General features: G+C 41.6%; 1 protein-coding gene across 15 annotated transcripts in view; it reads left to right on the top strand.

Moving 5' to 3' along the window:
* Positions 1-23646, top strand: part of PTPN13 (protein tyrosine phosphatase non-receptor type 13) — a 188498-nt gene that overhangs the window by 86507 nt on the left and 78345 nt on the right. For all 15 annotated transcript variants that reach the window (XM_065596146.1, XM_065596141.1, XM_065596140.1 and 12 more), the window contains exon 7: positions 11159-11722. In XM_065596146.1, coding sequence (XP_065452218.1) covers positions 11159-11722 — 564 coding nt within the window. The remainder of the gene's footprint in view (positions 1-11158; positions 11723-23646) is intronic.

The following is a 23646-nucleotide window of genomic DNA, read 5'->3' as shown; positions in this document are numbered from 1 at the left end:
GCTTCCCTGCAGAAAATGGCAGGGAACCAAAGGGAAGCCGCGTTGGGAGGAGCGGCTCTGATGGGTTGCCACTTGGAACCGGGATACCACTGAGCCCATCTGACCCACCAGCCTGGACTCCCTTTACATTGTACTGCTGTGATAGGCTCTCAGTCCCCTTCCAGCACACATACAGGTGAAGACATACCGTCTTGCGCTGCAGAGAGAACTCATGAAATTCACCCCCTCTCTCAGTTCAGTCCTTGTTTCTCAGGTGTTTCCAGCAATCTTCTCGGGCGGGGAGTCAGTGAAGAAGAATCACAGTGATGTCACTCCCTGTCTTAAATAGTTTTTGCATATGGTGGGAACCCTTTGTCTCCAGGCTTAGTTGGTTCCCACGCCTTTCCGTGGAAAAACACTGGTACTACAAGATGGAGTCCTGTACCGGATGACTTGGTCACATGTCCCTGTAGGGCCATAGTAGCCATGTCTAGGAGGCTGTTTGTAGTGTCCTCAGGAAGGCTCACTGGTGGGAGATTAGCATCTTCTAAGACCTACTGTTCTCCCTAATGGCCCTTTCCAGCCAGCCATCTAGATTCATTGCATTCTGCCTAGTGGGCGTTCCCCAGGTGTAAACACATTTGTAATAGATGCATAGACAATATTCCTAACTTCAGATACCAAAATAATCCATGCATACAAATAGGATAACCATATTCAGTAAAACATAACCTTTTCAATGATATCTCACATGACCTATCTGTAAACCATTTAAAAACTAGCAAGGAGCGAAGAGAGATGATTATACAATACAGACGCCCCCTGACTTACGCAATTATTCCATTCCGGAAAGCCTTGCGTAAGTCGGAAACGTATACCTGTCTATTACGCAAAAATTTCTGCAACTTGAAAATCCTATTTCTGGCTTATGGAACTTTTTCCGTAAGTGCGAATTTGAGTAAATCAGGTCTTGCGTAACCCGGGGAGCGTCTGTAACTTACTGAGTGACAACCAGTCTGTAGTAGACTCCAGAGAATTTACACCTTTGCTATTTCTATTTTTATAGCTATGTTCCTATCATTGGTACCAATTCTGTCAATATCCGTGTAGCTCAGCTTCCCTTAAGGACAGAGCTTCTAGCCTCTGGCAAAGCAAGAACTTGAATTTAGTACCAATTACATTAATGATAGGCCTGGAATGAGGAACCTCGGGTAGAAAGCGAACATACAAATGTGCTATCGAAAAGTAAATAAAGGACAATGTTGTCCTATCTCCTTTTTATATGATACAGTTTATCATTTGTGTGGACTTGAGACTGAATTGCGAGTGTGAAAGTCATTAGGAAAATTTGTCACACATGAAACTAATATATAATATAGACGTGTCACACTATATTATATACACTATCAGCTTGACAATGCTGAAGTGTTGTTATGCACAAATATAGAATCATAGACTTTAAAGTCAGAAGGGACCATTATGGTCATCTAGTCTGACCTCCTGCACAACGCAGGCCACAGAATTTCACCCACCCACTCCTGTATCAAACCTGTGTCTGAGCCATTGAAGTCCTCAAATCATGGTTTAAAGACTTCAAGATGCAGAGAATCTTCCAGCAAATGACCCATGCCCCACGCTGCAGAGGAAGGCGAAAAACCCCCAAGGCCTCTGCCAATCTGCCCTGGAGGAAAATTCCTTCCCGACCCCAAATATGGCGATCAGCTAAACCCTGAGCATGTGGGCAAGACTCACCAACCAGACACCCAGGAAAGAATTCTCTGTAATAACTCAGATCCCACCCCATCTAACATCCCATCACAAGCCATTGGGCATATTTACCGCTAATAGTCAAAGACCAATTAATTGCCAAAATTAGGCTATCCCATTATACCATCCCCCCCATAAACTTATCAAGCTTAGTCTTGAAGCCAGATAGGTCTTTTGCCCCCACAACTCCCCTTGGAAGGCTGTTCCAGAATTTCACTCCTCTGATGGTTAGAAACCTTTGTCTAATTTCAAGTCTAAACTTCCTGATGGTCAGTTTATATCCATTTGTTCTTGTGTCCACATTGGTACTGAGCTTAAATAATTCCTCTCCCTCCCTGGTATTTATTCCTCTGATATATTTATAGAGGGCAATCCTATCTCCCTTCAGCCTTCTTTTGGTTAGGCTAAACAAGCCAAGCTCTTTGAGTCTCCTTTCATAAGACAGGTTTTCCATTCCTCGGATCATCCTAGTAGCCCTTCTCTGAACCTGTTCCAGTTTCAATTCATCCTTCTTAAACATGGGAGACCAGAATTGCACACAGTATTCCAGATGAGGTCTCACCAGTGCCTTATATAACGGTACTAACACCTCCTTATCTCTACTGGAAATACCTTGCCTGATGCATTCCAAGACCGCATAACTAATTTCTGTTTCCAAAGACTGAATTCATGAAGTAGTAGATTGAGGTGCTGAATTAAGAAATATGCTTAGGTTGACAAAAACAACGAGGAGTCCTTGTGGCACCTGAGAGACTAACAAATTTATTTGGGCATAAGCTTTCGTGAGTTAAAACCCACTTCATCAGATGCATGGAGTGGAACATGCAGTAGGGATGTATAAATACACAGCATATGAAAAGATGGGAGTTGCCTTACCAAGTGGGGGGTCAGTGCTAATGAGCCAATTCAATTAAGTTGGAAATGGTTCTATTCTCAACAGTTGGGGTGGAAATCACTTTTGTAGTGCTAATGAGGCCAATGTAAACAAGGTGGCCCATTTCAAACAGTTGAGAAGAAGGTGGGAGTATCAGCAGGGGGAAATTAGTTTTTATAGTGACCCATCCACGCTTAGTGACATTTGTCATTTATTTCCAGATCTTTCTGCAAAATCTGTGAAAACCATTGGCCTTCTGATCAGTTCACAAGCTAGTTTCCTCAGTTCAAATCCCAGTTGCCATGGCATAATAACAAATGCTGGGCAAATATCTCAAAATATTTTCCACTTCAGTTGTATAAATCAAATATTTTTGCACTCCTAAAATGCACAGAATGTTTTTAGCATTTTCTTTTTCTACCTTGTTACCCCTTTAAAAACAAAACAAAAAACTGTTGCTATTTTAAAAAAAAATGTGAATATTCACTCCGATAAAAAATTGAATTCACTTTACCTGGTTTGTCTTTGCTCCTCTTTTGGATTCCCTGTCCATTAATATGAATATCCTAGTGAATGAATTTCTTGGCAGGGAAAGTGTCAGAAAAAAACTTCAAGTAAATATTGGGAAATATTTGCAGATAGTGAGTTTTATACTCAAAACCATGAGTATTCATGCCATGGACCTATTTCTTGGCTGTCTGTTCAGCCACCAAGAAACAAAAAAATGCAACCTGATTTTGTGTCCCATCTAAACTAATCTATAGAACCATCTTTGTAGTTACTAGGGCTTCATGCACACTCAGGAGCCCACCCACTCAGTTATTTAAATCAGGTCCTATTTGTTGAGCTCTAATTGTTATGGAAATCTTGGTCATTGTCCTCCTCTATTTATCCGCTGTGTTCAAACTCTTATCACTGGGCTGTAAGAGCAAGAGGGAGGAGGAAAAGTGTCTCTTGGAGGACTATCTTTCTCCCTTTAAAGATGATGCTTCCTCAGTTTGTTTCTTGCTCTTTCTTCCCATCCACAAATTTCTCCGACTTACCTTTGGCGTGTTTAGGGTGCTAAGATCAAAGGATTGTTAAGACTGAATGTTAACTGGGGGTGGGCTATCCAGCAAACTCTCAACCTTTGACTACCCTCATAATATGCGCCCACTGGATAAGGTGAGGAATCATTTCTAAGGGACTGGTCAAAGTGAGCAGCCTTATCTTTGTGTGTGTTGTATTCATCTGAATGTATTAAAGTAGGGCAGGAAATGATTCAGCAATCCTGGATGAAATCTTAGGTGTCGACACTCTCCATTTAATTTGCACGCTATAATTACAAGCTGTAAAAATAGCAGATGCCTTCTAAAGGTGATCATTAAAGTGTTTAGAACATCAAAGGAACAAATGAGATGACATTTCTATATGAAAACTGTAGTGCTTAATTAGTGGTCTCCTGAATATTTTTTTCTTTAATTTAGCCACTCAGCAAAAACTGACAGCAAAAGTTTGTAATGTATAGTTGTGCCTGTTTGTTAGGGAAGCAAAGAGACTTTTTAATAACCTTTTTTAGTTCTTTTATTGAGAAGAAAAGGCAACAATCAATCTGCAAAGAAATCAAATTAATTGGTGTTCTCCACATATTTGAACTGGCATAATTCATTCTAAACTGTTTCCTGCTAAACCCAAGTTTATCGTTTTTCAGATAACTGTAAATATGGCAGAGTAGTTGATTCGGAAAGTTATTCTCTGGCACTGTCGTCTTTTTTTCAGCATTAAAAAAACAGAAATGTGTAGGTGGAGAATATCTTCATGAGTCTTGCAAAACAAATAGCAAGCCAGTAAAGGATTTTAAATCCAGGCCATTTTTTCCTATTTGTGTCACAGTGGTGCTGTGAGTTCCCAGCTGAGATTCGGGTGCTGTTATGCAAACACATAGTAAGAGATGGTTCCTTCCCTGAAGATCTCACAACCTAAATAGAGAAGGCAGACAAAAGGCAAGAGGGGAAATAATGGCAGAGATGTAAAGTGACTTGGTGCTGCAACTGACCAGTTGTGTGACCTTCATCAGCTTTTGGTGTCATTGGATATCAAGAGGAAAGCGATTTGACCATTTAGGCATTAGTCTGAGAAGAGCACGTAGAAGGGATACTGAGGGGGCAAGAGAGGTTATAAAGGCAAAATGCTGCTTAGTGAAGTGTTAGCAGAATAAATTTCTTAGCTACACAAAATCCTGGAGTTCTTTGCTTCCTTCATAACATCTGTTCTAGTGAAAAACAACATGTGCAGGGCTAAAAGGTTTGCATTCTTGCCACTTTTTACTCTCAGCTCTTCAAAGGGTAATTTCTTCCAGCTCATGTTCTTTACAAGGAATGCAGTAACTTTAATCTGTTACTTGGGATTTCTCAACAACAACAAAAAAGGGTGGAGGGGGTGTTTCCAGCAAGCAACCCCCAGGCCACATCTGGCTCTGTTATCTCCCTTCTGGCTCCCAGTCTGCCCCTAAGGGATTGTAAATCCAACTTCTTTTATGAGCTTCCCCCTCTCATTTGAGTGACTAGCTGCTTTGTTTTATGATAAGGATTTTTCTGTTTGCATCCAGCAATGATAGCTGGTCTGGGAGATCTTTTTAAACTTTAGTGTAATCACTTCCTCTTTAGAGCTTCCAGTCCCACACTGCTAGCTATATATAGACAAAAGATGTAATCATATGACTGAATAGGAAAACGTATTTTATGTTAGCCAGAAAAAAAAAAGATAGGGGAAAGTGTATAAAAAGGCTTGAACTAAATTCACTCAATGAGAATAAATATAGCCTGCATTCTAGAACTGTCAGATAAACTGCATTGACAGCATCCACAGTTACATAACATCTGATCAATTACTTACACTACCATGTTAATGCACTGCTAGAGGCAAACTAATAGATGGAGCTTGTTTAGGGCCAGAGTCTGTCGTTTGTGCTCAGAGGGAAATCAGCGAGACTACTTGGAGAGCGATGTTCTACTTAGTGTGAGTAAAGATGGCAGAATTTGGCCCTTCGGCAGTAATTGTACCACACAAATTTGCAAATGTGGATATCATTGCAGGGGACTTACAGAGTCAACCTCACTCTTTTTTTTCCTAGCTCAATGACTATTCATTGACATTCATAATGACCTAATAGTCATTGGGTCAGGGAAAGCGAACGGTTGTGTATCCTAGAGGTTAGGGCATTCACCTAGCCCGTGGGAGACCTAAGTTCAAATCCCTTCTTCACATCAGGCAGAGAGGGAAATTGAACCTTCGTCTCCCACCTCCCAGGTGAGTGCCCTAACGTCTGCGCTAAAGGTGATAAGGGAGGCTACATCCTGCTGCTCCTTCCCCCCATCCCTAGCATCTGAGTCTTCCAAGGGTAATTTGGGGGAAAGGCTGAGCTGTCTATCATATGTACTTATATGGTCAACAGTGTAGTATCTCAGTGCCTCTCAATTATTCATGTGTTGTCCCTGCAATACCCCTGTGAGGTAGGGGAGTACTATCCTTCCATTTTACAAATGGGAAACTGAGGCAGAGAGCAACTAAATAACTTGCCCAAGGTGTCACAAAATGTCAGTGGCAGATCAGGAAACTGAAACCAGGTTTCCAGAGTCCCAGTCCACAAATGTAACTACCAGGCCATCCATCTTCCATTTCCTTTTAATAAGTAGGCATGTCATCTGTCACACTCTACTTCAGAGGCACAAAAGTGCACAATCCTGGAGCCTTATCCAACCAAATTCCCTTTCTTCTCTGTGTTGGTTATTTAATCCTCATATGTGGCTTTCCCTCATCATTTTTCCAGTATTTTAAAGTAGTGATCATGCACACAGTTAAAAGCCAAGAGTGTACAAATAAATAAATAAACTTTCTCCTTCAGCTAGAGTGCTCAAATCACCAGGATAAAGGCCAGGTTAAACCAGATCCATAGTGCTGACTTAAACTGAATGGAGGGAAAAGATGTTTTACTTTTTTTTATGGCAATACTAGCCTCTGTGCTACAATAGACAGCCTTCCAATTGATTAGCTGGAGAAATGGATCTGTGGCTATAAAACTGCACGAGACAGATCTGCTATGCCCCTCTAAGGAGTCTTGATATAAGTAGTTTCAAAATAGCATTTCTATAGAGGATAAGAAAGTCACAGTCATGTGTAAGGGTCAGCATTGTCTACAGACCTAAGCAAGTGCATTCTCATCTTGGTTTGGAATCCCTCTGTGGCTTTGGCCAAGTCACCTAATTTTCCCATCTGTAAAATGGGGTTAATAACTACATCACAGTAGTGATGACTATTAAACAGCTGCTTGAAAAGAATTATAGACTAGTTCAGTCAGTGCTCATTTGGAATTAGTGTGTGTATGTGGTGGGGAAGACCTTAAAGGTACAGTGTGAGGAGACCAGGTGAGAATGATGGGATGAGGAACAAAAGATGAGACTAAGGGGAGAACAAGGGGGTGGAGAGAAGAGCATGAATATGAATTGGGAAGAAAAGAGACTGGGAAAGGAAGATGCTGCATTTCAGAGAAAGAGAATAGCAGGGAGAAAATGTAGAATGAGCTGTGGAACAGGAGGAAATGAAAAGGAATAAAGAGCTCTAGGGAGGGAATGAGCAAGAGCAGTGATTTTTTTTTTTAACTTTATGATGTTTCTAAAGCTGTGAGCTTGTGAGGAAAGGGGTGATATTTTGAGCACTTGCGTTACAATAATATTGCTGTTTATTCTGTGATCCACAGTGAAATGCAGGAAAAGGGGGGGAAATACTTAAAATTCAAACAAAGTGCAAAAACCTCCCAGTTTAGACCTTCACTTTTTTTTCCCCCCGCCTCAGTGTTACAGTACAGGCCTCAATGTAAGCTGGTGGTTCTCCATTCCTCTAGCAACAGGGTGGCCTGGTGGCAGACTGAAGATTTATGGGGATGCAAAGAAACATTTACACAGTCGTTCCCAAAAATCCTCTGCTTCGTGATGTGATCACAGGAGATTGGAGTGAAACTGTTTTGTAGCCTAATGTCTAAATGCTAAGGCCAACACTGATTTCCCTTTGGTCATATGTTAAAGGCGAACACAGGCAGCAAAAGTCAATCATGTAAAAATGGTGTTCTAAGCATCCCAATCAGCAGAATGAAATAGCAGTGTGGAATGGGCATCTATCAAGCATCCACTTCATGCACTGCTTTCTGTCAAGACAGCTCCTCTCCTCTCCTGTCCATATAATTACTAAATGAGTGGCAATGCTGCAGCCATGAGCACTCTCCCAGTCCCTGATGATGAGATAGTGATTAGGGCACTCGCTCCTCCTTTCGAGGAAAGATCAAGTGGGCATGGGAGTTAAGCAATGGGAAACATCCCCACATGCTAAGGTCAGGAGTTAGTCTCCTCTTTGCAGAGCCTTTGGTATAAACTGAGCATCTAGTAGGGCTTGGCAGGAAGTCTATTGTAGGGAGTATTGTAGCACCTACTCCCAACAATAGACAACCAACGCTTGAGGTTGATGCCCTGCTCCTCCCCCTCAAGCTTTCTCATTCCTATATTTGAACAGGTCACGGTCCCTTACTGCACGCTCCATCAATGTACAATAGACATGCTTGCTGCTGTATGGGAACCTAATTGGTGTTTATAAAATATGCTTGGACTCAGTATTCGCTATTATGGCCCCAGTTCAGGAAAGCATTCTTGAACAGGGATACTTTTTTGAATTGGGCCTATATGGTTCATAGGTTGTCCCGAAATATAGTCAAAGTGTTACATGGGTGTCATAGCCATCTTTTTTTTGGTGGGGGGGAGGAGAGGCACTCCTCATTTTCCTTTAACATCATTATTCTTTCGCTAGATTTACTGCATGCATTTAATTTCGGTTTAGGCAGTCTGATTTGGAAAGTAAAACAATAAGGTGAAGTAATGCAAAAGCAATTTTTCCAGCTAAAAATCTTTCTTTTAGAATTGAAACTTTGGGGGTGGGGATGGTAACGTGGGTGATTTCACTTTGATGTCTCCCCCCCCGCCCCCCGAGAATCTTAAATAAATAGTGAAAATATTGAAATACGTTTCTAATGTTTATGAGTTGACGTGTTGCCAAAGTGTTCCCACCTGTTTGCATCTGCTGCAGTATTTACACCCTTTCCTAAACCACGTTTGCATACAATGTGGGGTGCGGAGAAGGGGCCATTGGCAGCAGCAGACTCACTTGTGGTGGCATTGTGGCCTATGACCATTTGAAGGCTGTTTATGTGCAAACTGAGCTTAACAGACAGCCATTGAACATTTGAGCTAGGCAGAGGCCTTCTGGGTAATCAGTGGCACAGATCATCAACAGATGTCCCATGGAAGATGGTGGCCAGCCATGGATTATTTGATTTTTTTAATTGAGGCTTAGGGCTTTAACCCTAATTTTGGAATGTTGACTTGGTTGTGTAACAGTCAGTTTTGGAATGTTTTTATCCCTTTGACAAAGCCTTGCATTTTAGTATTTTGAATGAGTTGGAACACAAAGCAGCTTTTGTGCTGCCTTGAAGACATTTAGTCTCTTCTGAAGCTCAAAACACTAAAATGTTATGACTTTGCAAGGATAAGAAATACTTATTTTATCATGCCAGGTCTTATTCAGGCCAAAATGGTAACAAGAAAAGAGTAGACAGTCAAAGCTTAGGGGTGCAAATCAGTGAGCTTTCAAAGTGTTTGTAAAAACTCTTAGAGCACTCAATAAAATACAATAAAAAGTAATAGACTCACTGGAAGCTCAGCAGGAGCCCAATGCACAAGCGTGGCTCTTGATGAGAGTTGATCAACTCTCTAACAAAGGGCAGCAGTTCAGATTCCAGAACTGTCTTTCACAATAGAAGGTTCAGTGCAGCAAATTACTTTGAGCTCTAGGATTGTTTTCTTTTGTGAAGAGGACTTCAAGGCTGACTCAGAGGGAAGAAATATAGGCTAATATCTCATCTGGGATATTGTTAAAAGTTCACCCTGAGAGACAACGTGCACTACTATATCTCTAGCTGGGTTGGCAGAAGGATTGACTTGACTACGCGCCAGAGACTCTTTTCAATCCATTTTTTCCCAGCAGGGATGCTATCATGGGGTGAAAATCAACATGTGTAATGTGCATACACCTCAGGTAGACATCATCCTTGTAGTTTTTAGCAGTATATTTCTGGAGTTGTAATATACATGGGACTAAACTACTCTATGTTAGGAATACACAGTAGGTTTTTTTGTTCAAATTTCCATAACTTTGTACTGAATGTTTTCAAATGTTTCTGTATCAAGATGTACAGAACAGAGGAATAACGGTAGTTGGACATCGTCTGATCCTCTTGAATATTAGTAATTAGTAGTTTTACCTCTTGAATATTAGTAATTTTTAAATCTTTACACGGTAGTTTTAAGCAAGTGCCATTTGATCCTTTTAGACTTTATCTACACTACAGCTTAAGTCGGCATAACTTATGTCACTCGGGGGGTGAATAAATCATAAGCATAGACAGCACTATGTTGGTGGGAGAAGCTTCTGCAGCAGTGCTGCTGTAAACTCTAGTGTAGCCGTGCACTTAAATACACAAACATGTAGTTTGTAGGATCAGGGTCTGGGTTATTTAACAAAATGCTTGCATTGGTGAGTAATCCCAAGGGGTTACTTACGGCTGTAGGTACTTCTCCTGGTAGTAGGTGTATGTGAAATTGGGCCCATAGTTTCCAGAAAATTTCATGACAAAAACCTCTACTTGCACTGTGAGTTTTCAGAGCTAGTGGGGTGATATTGAGGTTAAGTAAAGTTTAGCATTCTTCCAAGTACATTTGTAGAAGAAATATCTCATTTGATGGTATTATTTGTAAGTAATTTCAAAACAGCCTGCTTGCTTGAAATGCTACCTTAACGTAAAGCATAAAAGCTCATACAATTACTCTGTTCTTGAAAACTCTATCAGAGTGCCCATCTTAAGTTCAGAAAGTTAACTCAAGAGAGTCTAACATCATCCAAAAATAGTCATTACTGTAAGATCCAGGATTTTTTTAAATTCCAAGTTACATAGTCATCTCCTACTGCAGCCAATACTGTAGTGTATCCAGGTAATCAGTAGAACAAACCTAGACTTGTCATAAATCAAGCAAAATGTGGACTATGTCTTTAGAGCATGGTGGGGGAATTATGTAAACTATAGCTCTAATATTTTCAGGAGTGTTTCAGATTATTTTCAAAAGATTATTTTCATTTGGTGATGGGAGAAAACTGTTAAAACATTTATTTCACTCTGTATGTTTTAAAATATTATTAGTTACCCAACTCCGCTAGGCCAGGAATTCACCGTTGGATATTTCAGAAACAAAGTAAACGAATGTTGGAAAGTATCTGATAACATAAGCATTGTTTTGGGTTATTCAGTGAGGAATCCTTTAAAGTATTTTTTCCAGCATTTGCACGATAAACCAATAAAACGCTGCATTTTTAAATAGTGTATAGCTTACAAAGTCAATAACTTTTGTTGCACTCCAGTGCCTGAACCGACAGTACATACATGATGGATTCTTCTCATTCCAGGACGAAGTTTAATGGGTGATGCATCAGAAGTACAAAAGCCTCAATTCTCTCAACAGGCCATGCTGAACAAAGGGCTTAGTAAATCTATGGGATTCCTGTCCATCAGAGGAGCAAAAGGCGAGGAAGATTTTTTCCAGAGCATATCCTCAGATTACTACTCTGGACGTGAAGATGCTTGCTGTCCTTATCGGTGTAGAACTGATGACTTGGGGGGGAAAAGTAACGTTGGAGCAGACAGTGCTCCCAAACGGAAGGTTTGGGCTTCCTCCACAGACTTGCTGTGTACAACTAACAAAGCAACTGAGACAGACCATTCTGCAGAGTCTCACAGACACAACAATCACTATGAGACAGTTACAGTACGGACTTCAACTACCACTAGGAACAAGGAAGCAAGATATTCTGATGGAAGCATAGCACTGGATGTCTTCGGCCCTCAAAAACTGGAACAAGTGCGCCTGGTGCCAGAGTCATCAACCTCTGCAGCAATATCGTGTGCCTTTGACAGGATCAGAGAGAGACAGAAGAAATTGCAGGCTCTGAGGGAAGCCATGAATGTAGAAGGTGAGTGGGGTTTTCTACATTTTGTTGGTGAGGGGGTTACTTTCTGCAGAGGCTTCCTCCATTTGATTAAGTTAATATCTCTATAGCACCTCTTGGAGGAGGTGAGATTTTGCTTTTCTTCAGTTTTTAAGTAAATGACAAAGCAATTAGAATGGCTACTGCCAGTGCGGAAGTAGGGATAGAGCTACTGCTATATTGGATCAGACCAATCGCCCATTTAAGCGAGTATCCTGTTTGACATTACCCCACAACAGATGCTTCAGATGAAATTGCAGGAAGCCCTGTAGTAGACAATTATGGAGTGACTTACCTCCAGGGAAAGCGTCTTCCTAAATCCCAATAATGAGAAGTTGGTTTATACCCTGAAGCAGAAGGGATTACATCTCTTCCAACCTTCTTGGTTGATTGGTTGGTTGTATATTAATAACTTCGGATGATCTTGTTAACCTTTTTTGAATCTTGCTAAGAGGTTGGCTCAATGGTATTGAGTGGCAGTGAGACCTATGGGCTAACTGAGCATTTATATGAAAAACGTTTTCTTTTATTGGCTCTGTAGACATGATACTTGTCATCAAATCATCTGTATGTGAAACCCCACAGGTGTGGCTGCAATATTTTGTTTTAAAAACTTGCTAGTGTTTTCATGGGTTTAGTTGTGTAAGTAAGGGACAAATAGTAATGGTAAGGGACAAATTCTGACCTTGAATCGACAGCATGCTTTGCTGAATAGCTTGTAAACTCACCTAATGCACAAGACAGAATAGCTATATTTATTTGATATGCAGAGCTAGATACACCTCTAACCCGATATAATGCAGTCCGATATAACGCGGGAAAGCAGCGCTCCGGGGGATGGGGCTGCTTTATCTTGTTATATCCGAATTCGTGTTACCGCAGGCGGTTCCTCTGCACCCGCCCGTTACTTGCTGTGGCGCGCCCCGGGGCCCCCCCGCCCCAGCTTACCTCCGCTTCCTCTCACGAGCGTGCCGCAGCTCCGCTTCTCCTCCCTCCCAGGCATGCCACACCAATCAGCTGTTTGGCGCGGCAAGCCTGGGAGGGAGGAGAAGCAGAGCTGTGGCACGCACATGGGAGGAGGCGGAAGTGAGCTGGGGCGGGGGGGCCGCAGCAAATAAGGGGGGGGGTGCAGAGGAACCACTCCCCTCTCCAGCTCATCTCCGCCTCCTCCCCTGAGCGCGCCGCCGCCGCTCCGCTTCTCCGCCTCCCCCTCTTCCAGGCTTGCTGGGCCAAACAGCTGATTGGCATGGCAAGCCTGGAAGGAAGGGAGGGAGGGAGAAGCGGAGCAGCAGCGGTGCGCTCAGGGAAGAGGCGGAGGCAGGGTGGAGGTGAGCTTGGGGCGGGGAGCGGTTCCTCTCCCCTACCCTGATATAACACAGCTTCACCTATAACACGATGAGATTTTTTTGGCGCCTGAGGACCGCGTTATATCGGAGTAGAGGTGTAGATACAAAGATTTCACTGCTAGGTTACTGGTTTGAATCAGACTGTGAAGGTCTGTAGTGTTGAAAAGTCATTGTGGTCTGGCTGCTGTAAGACTGCCTGTGTGAAATGGCTGTTTCAGTCCAGGTTCTGGTGGGCGTGTCTAAGGCCTTATTTCAGGAATGCATCCCCATTTAGACAAGATGGTTATGCACCTTTCTGAAGTGTGGCTTAAATCACAAAGATTGCTTATCGGCACCTCTTCTGGCCATCTCAGTAGAGATTTAGGACTGAACGGCGTAGAGATCAAACTATCTTCTTAGCATTGGTTCTTGCCTGTCAGTGGTGAGGCATGTTAGGGATGGTGTGGGAAAGCTTGAAATGCCCCGCTCATCCTATCAAGTTAACATCTTTGATAAATGCTACATTTTTAAACCAATAGAATGAAAGTGGGTGAAAATAGATACCTGGAGATAACCACTGTGTACCTGGAATTAGACTCTGTCCCACTAGAAATGCATATACTAAGGTAGTAAGTGAAGGCTTTTGTCATTTAAGGATCTTAATTTAAGAAGACTGTATCACCTCTTATTTCTGTCTAGAAAAGTGCAAAAATTATAGTATATTAAATAAAAAGCATCAGTCCTTTCTAAGCTGTGCCATCTGGTTACATTATTTTTTCAGGGTTTGTCATGTTGAAACAAAGGGCTTTTTTCCCTTTAAACACACTCACTTCCTTAATTTTGAAATGTCACTATCCCTGGCAATATTATTTGAAAACTTTTAAAGCCAGACTACACTAATCTGACTAATATATGAATTAATTTAACTATCAATCTTTGAACATATGCAGTTTGTGAAACCAAAGAGCAGGCCACTCCCTGTAAAGAAAATAATAAATTGTCCACCTTTTAAGAACTCTCAGCTTTGTGCATGTTAATCTTGCACAACAATAAAACCAAAGACAGACAATCCAACTGATGAGCAAGAATTTATCATTCCCATTCAGACAGTTTGGTGATTCTGAAGAAAACCTTATAGGTCCGTGACCTGAAAACTATTGAGATGATTCCAATGTATGAAACTACTAGATTCCTGTAAGGAAAAGGTGAAAGTGCAGTTAGGGATAACAGATACGCTGGCTTCCTATTCATTGCTGTTGAATGACAAATTTACTTTGAGAGGGTGTAGACAATAATTAATGACTCATTTACCATCATTATGAATTCACAATAGCTATTTGATAGAACAGGTTGTAAGACAGTTTCCAGCAAAGGCCTGACTTGTGACATGCGCGTTTTACATTCCGCTTAAAAAGAATTGTGAAATAAACATCATTAGGCATTGATTTATCACACGTAGTCCCTTGGCCAAAGGAAAGCTTTACTTTTGGGTGTAGCGGAATTTTTAGAGAAGTCATTTTGAGAAACAAGTCTTCAATAATATGGCTTTTCATTTTTTTTGCTGTTCTGGTTTTTGTGTATGTCTGTTATTCACAAATTACTGGATTAAAATTTGTTTTAAATATGAATTCTCAATAAAACCTACTCTCCATTGGTTTTTGGTGAGGAATATCTTTTATCAAGTTGGAGTGTGAAGGCTTTTTAGAGGCACACTTCATCTGTGTTTATAACTTGCATGAGAAGTCTGTTGAATGTTACACACTCCTTTCTGACTTATTTTGTATGAAGCAAACATTTCATAAAATATAGGGTTACCATACATCCTCTTTTTCCCAGACATGTCCGGCTTTTCGGCAGTCAAACCCCCGTCTGGGGGGAATTGCCAAAAAGCCGAACGTGTCCGGGAAAATGGCGGCTCTGCTCCTCCCCGACTCTTCGGCTCTGTTTAAGAGCCGGGCTGCCCGAGTGCTACCGGCTTCGGGCAGCCCCCGTGCCTCCGGACCCTGCGCCGCCAGAGCCTGGGAGGGGAAGTGCCCAGCTGGGGGCGCAGGATCTGGAGGCACGGGGGCTGCCCGAAGCCGGTAGCGCTCGGGCAGCCCAGCTCTTAAACAGAGCCGAAGAGTCGGGGAGGAGCAGAGCCGCCGCGGCTGGAGGCTCTGCTCCTCTTCGGCTCTGTTTAAGAGCCGGGCTGCCCGAGCGCTACCGGCTTTGGGCAGCCCCCGTGCCTCCGGACCCTGCGCCGCCGGAGCCCGGGAGGGGAAGTGCCCGGCTGGGGGCGCAGGGTCCGGAGGCATAGGGGCTGCCCAAAGCCCGAGCGCTACCGGCTTCACGGTTTGCCGGCAGCCTCCAGACCCTGCGCCCCCAGCTGGGCGCTTCCCCTCCCGGGCTCCAGCTGCGCTGGGGAAGCGCCGGCCGGGGGCGCAGGGTCTGGGGGTTGCCCGGCAAACCCTGAAGCTGGTAGCGCTGGGGCAGCCCTTTCCCCGTGGCTGGGAGTGGGAGGGAGGAGGGGGCGGAGTTAGGGCGGGGAAGGGGCAGAGTTGGGGCGGGGGGTAGGGGTGGGGAAATGGGCGGGGCCAGGGCCCGTGGAGGGTCCTCTTTTTTTATTTATTAGATATGGTAACCCTAATAAAATACGAACTATGTCTACCTCTTTTCATTTCCTGTGTTCCTCTTTTACTCTCCACATTTCTTACTATAACATACTGTATCTTGCCTGTTGTTAAAATAGGTTAGACCCTTAAAGTGTATGACAAGAGTTTAGGGGTTGGAGAGAGAGAGTGCTGGATTTGTGTCTTTTACTTGCTTACTCTGTCGAAGAGGTGTACATAATCGCGTGCAAGTAAGTTATATAGTACACTACCATTGTTAACCACTTTTGAAATCTCTCTTTGCTAGGCAGATGCTTTACATCTTTCAAATATGGTGGTAGTATTTTGAAGTGCACTTGGAATAGGTACATGAACCTAAATGCAGGCGCAGCTTTTTGAGGTAGTTCTGGGGCAGTGCATAGGTGAAGATACTGATCAACTGGGAAGCTCAGGTAGAATGTGTTATCCATCCTTTGGAAGCAGATAGCAATGGCTTAGGTCAGCACCTCATAGATGGCTATCTGACTCTTTCCCATGGAACATCACACACCTGACAGGTAGGAGGCTGATCTCAGGTTAGGAAGGAACTGCCCAGAAAGAAGAAAGCATGAGAGGATCCAGAGAAAGGGTGCAAGTGCAGTGTCCTCTCTCCTTCCCAGATCATCACATCTTCACACCTGGCCCAGAGTGACCTGAAGGAAGGGGGTGCTGGAAAATGATGATGTTCCACCTTTAGAGAAAGAGGTTATGGGGAGGAAAGGGTATCTCAATAATGAGGGCATTTAGCACAAAGGAACAGATCCTTGATGCTGGCCAAAAGGTAGAACTATAGTGCTGTAGGAAGACGTGTGTTACAGGGGCCTGGCTGGGAAGAAGTGTCTATTTGCAAGACCTGTTTTGGGGGGGATTTGAAATGTTTGGGGGGATATGCAGGTCAATAAACCTCTGCTTTTCTTTTTTTTCTTTTGTCTCAAATTACAAAAAGGCATTAGATCTTAGTGTAGACTAAACTGTGCTGAATATAATTTTCTTTTTGCATCACAAAGGAACTTTAAGACGACAAAAAGCCACATCTTACTTTTAAATCTATCTTATTTTGAGTTAAGCTGAGAAACTTTTGTGTTGTTCATGTAACTTAATGGGTTGAATGTGGTTTATTTTAAAAAATGTTCCCACGCATGGGATCTGGTGTTCAAAGTTTTCACTCAGAACACATTTGACAACCAAATTACAAACTCTTTAAAAATAGGGCTTATAGTGGAAAGGCTAACACAACCTTAATTATAGCAGCACTGTAATACGGAAGCTTGCAAAAAGTTGCAGACCACATAGGCTGCATTATATTAAACTACGCAGTTGGGTTTTGAAACGGAATGTTTCAAGTTTAACTTCATAAACTTGTTAAGGATAACTCATGCGAGGTGCTTAGTTCATTAACTTGCAGTATTGTGTTCAGCTCAGATATAAGGTCATTTCACTTCTCTATTCTAATGAAAATTTAGATAGTTGTTGATTGTCAACAGCTTAGCTAGAAGATTGGGGGGGGAGGAAAATCTTCTCTGAATTCAAGTATACATGATCCAATTACGAACACTAAAAACACACAGTATTCAAGGTGTGGGTGTACCATGGATTTGTATAGTGCCATTACGATATTTTCTATCTTATTATCTGTCCCTTTCCTAATGGTTCCTAACATTCTGTTCACTCTTTTGACTGCCACTATACATTGAGGAGATGTTTACAGAGAACTATTCACAATGATTCCAAGATCTCTTTCTTGAGTGGTGATAGCTAATTTAGACCCCATCATTTTGTAAGTATAGTTGGAATTATGTTTTCCAATGTGCATTACTTTGCCTTTATCAATATAGAATTTCATCTGCCATTTTGATACCCAGTTCTGTGAGATTCCTTTTGTAACTCTTCACAGTCAGCTTTGGACTTAACTATCTTGAGTAATTTAGTATCATCTGCAAACTTTACCACCTCGCTGGTTACCCCTTTTTTTCAGATCGTTTGTGAATATATTGAAAGCACTTGTCCCAGTACGGATCCTTGGGAGACCCCACTATTTATCTCTCTCCATTGTGAAAACTGACCTTTTATTCCCACACTTTGTCTCCTGTCTTTTAACCAGTTACTGGTCCATAAGAGGGTCTTCCATCTTATCCCATGACTGCCTATTTGCTTAAGAGCTTTTGGTGAGGGACCTCATCAAAGGCTTTCTGAAAGTTCAAATATATATCCACTGGATCACCCCTTTCCACGTGTTTATTGACCCCCTCAAATAATTTTCATAGATTGGTGAGGCATGATTTCCCTTTACAAGACCCCCAACATATCGTCTTCATCTGCGTGTCTGATAATTCTGTTCTTTACTGTAGTTTCAACTAATTGCCTGGCACTGAAGTCAGGCTTACCAGCCTGTAATTGCCAGCATTGTCACTGGAGCCCTTTTTAAAATTTGGTATTACATTAGCTATCCACAGCCCATCTGTTACAGCGGCTGATTTAAGTGATAGGTTACATACCACAATTAGTAGTTCTGCAATTTCATATTTCCAAAACTACCTCTCTTGACACCTCAGTCAGGGACAGTTCCTCAGATTTGTCATCTAAAAGGAATGGCTCAGGTGTGGGAATCTCTTTCACGTCGTCTGCAAAGAATTCAGTTAGCATCTCTGCAACGGCCTTGTCTTCTTTGAATGCTCCTTTCCCACCTCAGTTATCCAGTGGCCCAATGATTGTTTGGCAGGCTTCCTGCTTCTGATATACTTAAAAAAAATTGCTATTTACTTTTGCGTCTTTTGCTGTTGCTCTTCAGATTTTTTTTGGCCCTGCCAAAGTATACTTTTACACTTGACTTGCTAGAGTTCCTTTCTATTTTCCTCAGTAGTATTTGACTTTCAGTTTTTACAAGATGCCTTTTTGTTTCTAACCACCTCTTTTACTTGTTATTTAGCCATGGTGGCATTTTTTTGGTCCTCCTACCTTTTTTTTTTTTTTTTTTTTTTTTTTTTTTTAATTTGGCATATACATGTAGTTTGAGGCTCTTTTTAACTTTAAATGCCAACAATCTGGTTCCATTTTGGTTTTGGTGGAACGCATCCTTCTTGTATAGGCTTCTCCTTTCCCAAAGGGTCCCCAGTTCCTGATAAACCTAAATCTTTCCTCTGAAAACCATCATCTCATCTGTTCACTGAGACCCTACAGCTCTGTCTGTCTAACTGGCCCTGCGTGTGGAACTGGAAGCATTTCAGAGAATGCTACCATAGAGGTCCTGGACTTCAATCTCTTACGTAGCCGCCTAAATTTGGCCTCCAGGATATATCCCCTAACTTTCCCTGTATCATTGGTGCCTACATGAACCATAACCGCAGCACTGCACGTAAGTCTGTCTACATATCTCAAGAGGTCCGCAATCTTTGCCCCTAGCAGGCAATTTAGCATGTGGTTCTCTCAGTCATTACAAACCCTGTATTTCTAGTTATCATATCTCTCATTGCTGTTACCCATCTCTTCCTAATAAAAGGGGTCCTCTCCTCTCCCCGGAGAGGTATCCTTAGTGTGAGAGGATTCCGTGACATCATCTGGAAGGAGGGTCCCAACTATGGGATTGTTTCTGCTCCAGCTTGATGTTCTCCTTCCCCAAGACTTTTGTCCCCCTCGACAGCACAGAGGCTAGCAGAGAGTGGGGAGGTGGAAAGGAGATGTTTGCAGTGTTCGTATTCATTGTCCTTGAATGTCTGCTGTTTCTCAAGTGTTAGGACATCTTTTAGTGTGTTACAGTTTGTACCTTTCTTTTTGTGATCTCAGAGCTGTCCTGGGATTTCCAGTTGTGAAGTTATAATACATTATGAAGCTGAGCAGTAAATTCTTCTTTGCAAAGCGAATAGATTAGTTGTGTTGTTCTCTGGAAACTTAGCAATTGTTGCTTGGCACCTACAGGCAAGCGTCCTCATACAGAGTGGGAAATGTCATTTACCCTGTACTTTTTGCAAGCACTGCTTGCTGTTCAAAGAGCATGATTAGCATTGTGTGTTCTTCTCCACCCCTCACTTTCACCACCTTCTTAACCATGAAATTGATGGTATCTTCTGAAAGCTCTAAAGCTGACTTTGGTTTTTAGATCCCAGGCCTGCCCCTGATTGCGTCTGGCAGTATAGCATGCTGCAGTTTGGTGACGTTTCAGTGTTAGTCTATTTGTGCCCTCCCCCATCCTTTTATGTGTTGACTTTTTGCTTGTGTTTAATTACCCATTTTCAAGGATAAACATGATAAAAAATTAATTGCTTTATTGCTATGATTAATATGCATGTCTCTCTCAGCAGTATCGACGGTAGGGTGATGGTGGTCTTCAAAATTCTGGAGTACCAAGGGGGTGCCAGGAATCTCCTTGCTTATGCACTGAAGAGATCTTGTGGCACAAAAGTAGGGAAGTACAGATAAGCACTGGTGTTGTAGCATACTGTGGATGAAATGGGGAGGCAGGGAAGACAGAGAGCAGGGATCCTGAATAGCAGAAGTTGATCTTGCTGAATCCAGGTATGGAGAGGCTAGGAAGGTTAAGAAAACATCCCATGGATGTTTTTGTTAAATGTGCAGTCTGGAAGCATTTGAATGCTAAAGAATCCGAACAGCCATCTTCAGTTCTTCCCTCTCTTTTATTTTCAATTTTTCTACCTTTATCCCAGTTGATCTGGCCCTCCCTTTGTGCTTCTCAGTGTCTTCTTGAAACAACCACTAAGTGTGACTGACAACATTTTGTATGGCTAGGAGTCGGTCTCTGTCTCTTCCTCCTCTCACTGAGTTCCTCAGTTCTCTTCTCTGTCCTTCCCTCTGTCATTCATTCTGCCCTCTTTCATTACACCTTTCCCTTATTTTCAGTCTGTTCCCTGGCTCCACCACCATTTCCCCCTCTCAACCTACCATAGTAAAACAAAACTTTTTATGATACCTTAGGCTTTCACCCATTAACTAGTAAACTACTTCTGTGGCCCCTCTGATATTTTCCATGGTGTTGGAAGCTCTCTTAGGCTGCTTTCACACAGACTACTGCCAGCTCTCACAACTTTCTTGTGAGTCTTGTGACACAGGTTTTTTTTCTTAAAGCCCCAGCTTCTGGAGTCATGTGATAGCACAAGAATCTCAGCTTACTTTTTATAACATGAAAGTTTCTAGCTATCCTGATTGTAGAGAAGAGCTGGAAGAACATGACCCATAAAGGCTTGAAACCCAGAAGGCAAATGAGAAGAATCCAGAGTTTTTAAAATCTCATGATTTTTGTGGCCCAACTCAAATTTGTTTATTATTTGAAATTAGCAATACTGCGTACAGGTGGGTTTGCTTCTGCTGTGCTCTGCTTCTATAGTAAGAAAATAGCAGCGCAATTGGAGCAGCACTCTGTCTCCAAAAAGCCAAAGGACAAATCCACACTTCTTTGGCTCTACTCCTCACTGTTGGGAGGAGAACTGGATAAAACTGGTTTCCTTTAGTGTGGTTAAGTAAATAAGGAGTACTTAAGTGAACCTATTTCACACCAGAATTACTAGTTTCTCATTTGTACCTAATATCAAGATATTTTACTCTTATTACTTTCGCTGAGCTTTTGAACTTTTGGCATTTGCAATGAAAACAAGAATCCAGGCTAAGTATTCTGTGAAACTGCACCATTGATGCTACAGTCCTCTTACCTGTGAGCATGGCTGATTAAATACCTGAGCTGATGAGTTGTGCAACTGAAATGTTTTCATGCAGGAGCATGAACCGCACCTTGTTAATGAAATAGACTCATCGCATTAGAATCTTTTTATCAGCTTGCCCTTGAGAGTTGCAGTTTTAGGTGCAGTGTTGAGTGGGGTGATGCAGAAGTTGAAACACACAATGTGAAAGTTGAAGGAAGGGTTTTGTCACATATGTCAATCATTCCCATGCGGAGTGAGGATATTAATGAGAAATAGTACTTGCATCATTGCTAATTTTTAAAGATGGGTTTTACAGGTGGGTGTGATCTGCAAAATTCAGATTCCCATTCAGATAATGAACCCTTTCCCCATTTTTTTTGTGGAAGAGAGGTTGAATCTCAGGTTTTGTTTCTGGGCCCATCCCCATTTTATATACCTTTGCGTTTCTATTTTCTTTCAAAATGTGCAAAGTAGTTACACTGTCCACTGTAATGGCCTTAATCTGGTATTCTTGAATTACATAGTTCAATACAAAGTTTCAGTATAGCTATCTCAGAAACCAATATCACTCCACTTCTGATTCTGAAGACCCACCTGATTTATCCAGTCTGTGTTTGTATAACTTCCCTGTAGCAACTACAGGAAATGGAAGAGTGATGTTAGGAACATTTTAAATCTCTCTTTAAGATGTCTTTTAATGTGCTGTAGCAGCTTGAAACAAGAAGAAGCCCCATGTGTCCAGACAGCTCTCAGCAGACAACCAGCAAGTGCACTGTAGACCACCAGAGTGCCACAGACTGCACAGTGGGGACCTCTAGTCTAATCTGGAGCTGGTCAGAAAGGTGGCTGGGGTTGGAATAAAAATGTTCATGAATTGGCTGGGAGGTTCCCCACAAAAATGTCAACACCATTCAGCTATAGACTAAACAGTTGGATCCTTTTATGAACTAATCTTACAAAGGCAATGAAATACATATTTTGTCTTCCAATCCTTTAGTTACTTACTCTATTGTACATAGATTTAGTTAGCAGGAGATCTGAGAGTTTGCTATAAATGAGAAATGTAACATATTGTTTGCGTGTAACAGCAAAAAAGGCCCTGTTCAGACATCTCACAACTACACGTGTAATCCTCATGCATAAGAATGGTTTAAAAAAGTTAGTGCTGGTCAAATGGATTGTCACGATTGGTATGTCCAGTATGGAGAGGGTTGAATTTTGTGTTAGACCAGTGTTTAAAAATTATATCTTAGTGGCTGAAGAGTGGAAAAATAAAATGATTTTATATGTTGGAGATAATGTTTCATTCACTTACATAAAGAATTCCACGAAGATTTTGTAAATTGGCTTCTCACAGAGGGAAAAAAAGACGATAATTTTAAATCATAGGATTTCTGAATCATATCTGTGTGGCTGGGCACAAGGGCCAGCTCCGGCATTTCCTTCGTAATAATGTGTGCTAACATAAGTGTAGAATTATTTCGACAACTTCATGGTTGCAACAGAAAAGAAGTGACAGGTATTTTGTCAGTTTTTTAAAGGAAACACGTGTCTTAAATATCTTGCACCTTTAAAGTTTCTGGAAGTTTTGCTGTTAGTTTCAGTGGGAACAGAATTGGGCTTTATCTATTTTAAATTAACATATTTATTTCTTAATAACCCTTTCAATAATTTAAAGAGTAAAAATCTTTAAAATTTGACTTATTTGTCACTCTATGTTCTCTGGTTAATTTTTTGCATTTTTGTTGATTTGAACAGTGAAAATTCAGGGAAGTTGATTTTGCTTTTCTTTATAGCCCGATTTCACTTTCAATATTTGGGTTTCAAACACTGCAATGGGATGCTTTCATTGAAATATTTTTTTAAAAAAATTATGTAAATCTTTCTAATGGCCTTAAGTTTTATAAAAGCTTGGGTTTTTTACACAATTTTAATTTGGGCCATATTTAAGTTGGCTGTGTCCCTTTAAAGGGAAAAATGGGCAGAACTCACTACGTATTAAATTTTTTCCTATTAAATAATAGTCTTTTGAAATGGTTTAGCTATCTTTCTTTAAAAAAAGTTTTTTTCCCTCGGCAATACTTGTTTAACTCCCCCATCTCTCACTCTCTTCCTCTTTCTCTCTATCCTTTGTAAAGCCAGTAATTTGTGTAATACTGCATTTAAAAACCTGTATCTCTGTAATTTGAGTCATGTGTTCAGGATGACAAAATTCCAGGCTAAATGTGGGTCTTTAATTTCTGTTGTGCAGTTGGCTGGGATGAGCCTTTCTGTATGTTACTTGTCTGGGCTTGCATATCTTGCCTTGG

Source organism: Chrysemys picta, chromosome 5, assembly GCF_011386835.1.
Source record: "Chrysemys picta bellii isolate R12L10 chromosome 5, ASM1138683v2, whole genome shotgun sequence".
Lineage (NCBI taxonomy): Eukaryota > Metazoa > Chordata > Testudines > Emydidae > Chrysemys > Chrysemys picta.
Note: the sequence above shows the minus strand (reverse complement) of the source record. Positions and strands in the feature narration are given on the sequence as shown.